The sequence below is a fragment of the Meriones unguiculatus genome, chromosome 8 (genome assembly GCF_030254825.1).
Source record: "Meriones unguiculatus strain TT.TT164.6M chromosome 8, Bangor_MerUng_6.1, whole genome shotgun sequence".
In the NCBI taxonomy this organism is placed as follows: Eukaryota; Metazoa; Chordata; class Mammalia; order Rodentia; family Muridae; genus Meriones; species Meriones unguiculatus.
This window is the reverse complement of record NC_083356.1, coordinates 108,093,827-108,099,229: the sequence shown is the minus strand read 5'-3', so window position 1 is coordinate 108,099,229 and position 5,403 is coordinate 108,093,827. Positions and strand designations below refer to the sequence as shown.

Below are 5,403 nucleotides of genomic sequence, written 5' to 3'. Positions count from 1 at the left end.
TTGTTCTACACACCAATTTCCTATTAGAAAGCACTGTGGTATTAAATGAAGTCAGCTTGTATTCTGTGTTTCATGTCTTCACAGCTTTCCTAAGAATATCTATTTTGCCTGAATTATTACCTTTTAAACCCCTTATCTCTCTGTCTTTCCTTTAATTTTTCTGTGCTATCTCCCCACCATACACACATTCTTTGAATGACCTTAAGTTAACTAGATGACTTTTAGAATTTATCTTTTCATTTTCAATAATGTTCACTAAAGAGAACTATTTTTTCATCATAATTCTGTGATGAATGGAACAGATCTGTGATAAAGCAAGATGTCTGAAATAATCTTATGAGCATCAGAGCTTTCCATTTAAATGCTGGTAACCACACTTATAAAGCAAACACTTAATCTTTGGCCTTTATTTCCAAAAGCAGTAGGAAAATAAAATACTGTATCTTTCTGTTTTTCTTTTTCTTTTAAGAAAGAAAACATCAAGCATGAAATCTACCTGCTCATCTACCTGTAGATGAGCATGTTAGCACATAGATGCATCCCCAACCCACAGAAGGCTGAGGCACATAATTCATGCATTTGTTGCTATCTTGAGCTGCAACACGAGTTTTAGGCCATAGAAACAATAAAAGTAGGTTGTAGATAGATGATGAAAGAGAAATATCAATTTTCTGTTTCAACAGAAACAGCATAAAAACAGCAGAGAAAGGTGAATTTTACAAATGGAAGAGAGTTGAGAACCATGGATACTGATGCATTTTGTGGTGAAACAATTTCAGAAAGAAAATGAGGAAGTGGATGTAGCTTGTTGTTTTAAAACTATTCTTGTACATATTACTGGGCCATTTTACATCTTTGATTTGAACTCCACTAGCCTGGCAGAGACATAAATAATCGCAATGTATCTTAGATAACAATGAAAAGTAGAAGTAAAGTAACTGAAAATTTGCCTTAACATTGTTTGCCATTCAGCTAGTGAAAGTGCTCTATAGACTATAGGCTGCAAACATGACTCACCATACTTTGTAAAACATTCTTTAAAGATGCTGATCTCTCTATGCCACCCCCAAGACCAGGGTTTCCCTGTTGGATTACATCAGGCTGTTTAAAATAAATAGATAGATAGATAGATAGATAGATAGATAGATAGATAGATAGATAGATAGATAGATAGATAAAGGTAACTCTGATGTGCAGGAAGGTCTATAGGAAAAACTTGCTGTAAGTAAATTGCAATGAAGCATGAAATATTCATTTTGCACAAAACCTGTGGTAAAATATGTCAATGGCTTATATGAATTTCCTCTAAAATCTTACAGAGATGTGGAAATGCTGGGAGAAAGAATCAATCATGAAGATTGCACTAGCTTCAGAACAAACTAAGAAATGAATTGGAAGCCACAAAAGAACTTAAAAAAAAAAAGTAAGAATTGATTTAGATAATCTAGAGTTGTAAATTAGACACTGTAAAAACATAAATGTATACATTAGTGTTGCTGTTTTCTCAAAATTACAGCTGAAAGAACATAGTTTGTGCAGCACAATGCTGACTAGAAGCCATGATTCAGTCCTGTGTTGTCTCCTCTATGTGACCATTAACATTAACTGCTTTCTTACTCTATTATTATTCAATTGTAAATCAGGGACAATAGACAACTTTCAGCACAGGAAAAACAAGAAACTCCTATGAATTCACATACTCAGATAAACTCACATACAATGTTAAGTGGAATTTAAGATAGAAAAATTACAACAGGAAAAGTTAATAGATCTAATCAATTAAAGTTGATACATTCTGGTTGTTTGAAGGAAATGGTCCTCACCGGTTCATGTATTTGAATGCTTGGTCCACAATTGGTGGAATTGTTTGGAAAGGATTAGTAAGAGCGGCCTTCATGGAGAAGGAGTGGAAAGCTTTGAGGTTTCATTAGGTCAAGACATTCCCAGTTAACTCTTGCCTCAGGCGTGTGGATCAGCTATAAACTCTCAGCTACTGCTCTAGTGCTTTGCCCACCTGACTGCACCATACTTCTGCCATGATGGTCATGGACTCTAACCCTCTGGGACTATTTACTCCCAACTTAAATGCTTTCTTCTATAAGTTTCTTTAGTTATGTGTTTGTCACAGATAGAACAGAAACAGCCTAAAGAAATTTGGCAAGTTCTGTCTTCTCAAAACAAAATCAAAACCCGCTGGCTTAAACTGTACGTACTTTCATGGACTGTTTACAGGGACTATTTCCTTGAAACATTAAACACACAGCCAACATCAAGTGTTATGGTACATTTAGTTATTTAAACACAATGACATATATTTAGAATAGTTTATGTAATTAACTATCTGAAATATTTTACTTTTCAGGTGACACACTTAAGTATGTTGAATTTTAAATTTAAGTAAATCATGAATTTTATAATTCTAATAAATGTCTAATCAATGTTCTCATCACTCTTTCCAGCGTTTTGAGCAATTAGGAGTCCCTGTAAACTACTTGACCCTACAATAACAGGCTTCTGGTATGTTGTACATACACCTGAGGTTGTTTATCCCATAGCTATGCACATATGTGCATCAATAATTTGAATCACTACGTTAGGAAGAAAAAGAAGATATTAATTTGGGAGACATCTGTAGTGGGAAGCCAGGGAAAATTTGAAGGGATGAAATAGTGTTAGATACATGATCAATATATATTCTATAAATGTATTAAAATTTTGAAGAATACATTTTAAAAATGTCAAATGTCCAATGTTTTCAAATTTCTGATACTAAAATTCTTTTAGTATCTACAGGATAAATTATTTAATCCCTAAATGGAGAAGAATATAGGAAAATAAATAGCTATGAATGATGTAATATTATATTGCTATACTAATATACAAATCACCTTGACATATCTTCTATATGTATTATGGGAAAAGTACAGAATTAAAACTACAGACTATAAATACAATTATACTTGCAGATTATATATTTTTAGCTGCCTTACTTTCACATGTTTTTTTTTAATTTATTTCATGTATATGAACATTGTTTTGGTACACAGCAGAAGAGGGAATCAGAATTCATTACAGATGGTTCTGAGCCACCATGTAGTTCCTGGGAATTGAACTCAGATCCTCTGGAGGAACAACCAGTGTTCTTTTTACTAAATTTATTTTTATTTTTATTAATTACAGTTTATTCACTTTGCATTCCCCCTGTAGCTCCCTTACCCCTCCCCTCTCAATCCTACCCTCCCTCTCTTTTTTTCACCCCTGCCTCTCCCCCAGTCCACTGATAGGGGAGGTCCTCCTCCCCTTTCCTCTGAGCCTGGTCTATCAGGTCTCATCAGGACTGGCTGCATTGTCTTTCTCTGTGGCCTGGTAAGGCTACTCCCCCCTCAGGGGGAAGTGATCAAAGAGCAGGTCAATCACTTCATGTCAGAGACAGCCCCTGTTCCCATTACTACGGAACCAGTGTTCTTAACCTCTGAGCCATCTCTTCAGCCCCTTTTACATGTTTTTAAAAATTAACAGTAAAATTATGAAATTTTATGTTGTTTCTCTACATATTTTATAACATATGTTCATTTAACAAGCACCTCCATTATTTTTAAAGATAAGCAGCCAAGTAACTCTTTAGAAGACTGTTCTGTATGAAAATGACTCCTGACTCTGAAAGAAGGAAGATTGCTACCAGGGTAGCATGGATCCAAGGAGGAACACCCGCAGCTTTTTCCTCAGGCCTGACTGGGGCACTGAGAAATGTTATTTTTATTTTTCACCTAGTATAAAACCCACACCATCTTCCAGAATCAATGGATGAAGTTAATATCTCCTACGTCACCGTGTTTATCCTCAAGGGGATCACAGACCGGCCGGAACTCCAAGCCCCATGTTTCGTGATGTTTTTGACAATCTATCTGGTCACGGTCTTAGGCAACCTTGGGTTGATTGTTATAATCAGGGTTGATTCTCGACTCCACACGCCTATGTACTTCTTTCTCAGCCACCTGGCTTTTGTTGACCTCTGTTACTCATCTGCTATCACACCGAAGATGATGGTGAACTTCGTGGTGGAGCACAACACCATCCCTTTCTATGCCTGTGCAACACAGCTGGGTTGTTTTCTTACCTTCATGATCACAGAGTGTTTCCTTTTGGCCTCTATGGCCTATGATCGCTACGTGGCCATCTGCAGCCCCCTGCATTATTCAACACTGATGTCTAGGAGAGTATGCATTCAATTAGTGGCAGTTCCTTATGTATATAGCTTTCTGGTTGCCCTTTTCCATACGATCATCACTTTTCGCTTGGTATACTGTGGGCCTAATGTAATCAACCACTTCTACTGTGATGACCTTCCCCTTTTAGCTCTGTCCTGTTCAGACACACACATGAAGGAAATTCTCATCTTTGCTTTTGCTGGCTTTGATATGATCTGCTCGTCCTCCATAGTTCTCACCTCCTACCTCTTTATCATTGCTGCCATTCTGCGAATTCGCTCCACACAGGGACAACGCAAGGCCATCTCCACCTGCGGCTCCCACATGGTAGCTGTTACTATTTTCTATGGCACACTGATCTTCATGTACCTACAGCCCAAATCAAACCACTCCCTGGACACAGACAAAATGGCTTCAGTGTTTTACACAGTGGTGATCCCCATGTTGAACCCCCTTATCTATAGTCTAAGGAACAAAGAAGTGAAAGATGCCTCTAAGAAAGCTTTGGATAAAGGGTATGAAACCTTAGAAATATTAAAGTTTAGAAAAGAATGACATCATGTTTTATTATATATGAGCAGAAACATAAATCAAACTTTTAATTGTAATTCTTTCCCAAGCAGTTGAAAATTCCTCTGGTATTTTAGCAGACTTGGACTTTTTCTGTGAGGATCCAAGTAGATCATGGGAAATCAACATGAAAAAAAAATCAATTTTCCTGATAAATGGAGTGGGATTCATCCCAGCACTTAGAAGAAAAATGAAAGAATATTATAATTTTGAGGACAGCCTGAGTAGCATAGCAAGAACCTGAATCAGTCAAAGCAACAAAAAACAACAAAGGTTACTTCTCCAGCCCCTATAGTAAGAGAGGGAACCTAAAGTTCATGAGCTTAAAAATACACTCTGTGCAGTGAACACTGGTATATATAACAAGCAAAGGAGAGGTGTGTTTTAGTCTAAGGTCAAGATTCTGGAAAAGCCCGTTGATTTATTGCTAATACTGTGAAATATTACTTGTACTTGCAAACTTATTCAATTACTTATGTATTTTGTTTATTTATTTAATTAGAAGTACTTTATGTTTTCATGAAATTTCTTTGCCTTATATTTTTCAAATACATTTACATATCATGACATGAAGAGAAAAATAAGTGATTCAATAGATGCATGCATAGTGTTTAGATATATCAGA

The 5,403-nt window shown here is 36.2% G+C and overlaps 1 protein-coding gene across 1 annotated transcript; it reads left to right on the top strand.

Moving 5' to 3' along the window:
* The first annotated feature begins 1,658 nt into the window (after positions 1 to 1,658).
* Positions 1,659 to 4,919, top strand: LOC110542837 (olfactory receptor 8U3). The gene is made up of 2 exons (XM_021629327.1): positions 1,659 to 1,721; positions 3,772 to 4,919. The coding sequence occupies exon 2, from the start codon at positions 3,801 to 3,803 to the stop codon at positions 4,761 to 4,763; it is 963 nt and encodes a 320-aa protein (XP_021485002.1). The 5' UTR covers positions 1,659 to 1,721; positions 3,772 to 3,800; the 3' UTR covers positions 4,764 to 4,919.
* Positions 4,920 to 5,403: the final 484 nt, after the last annotated feature.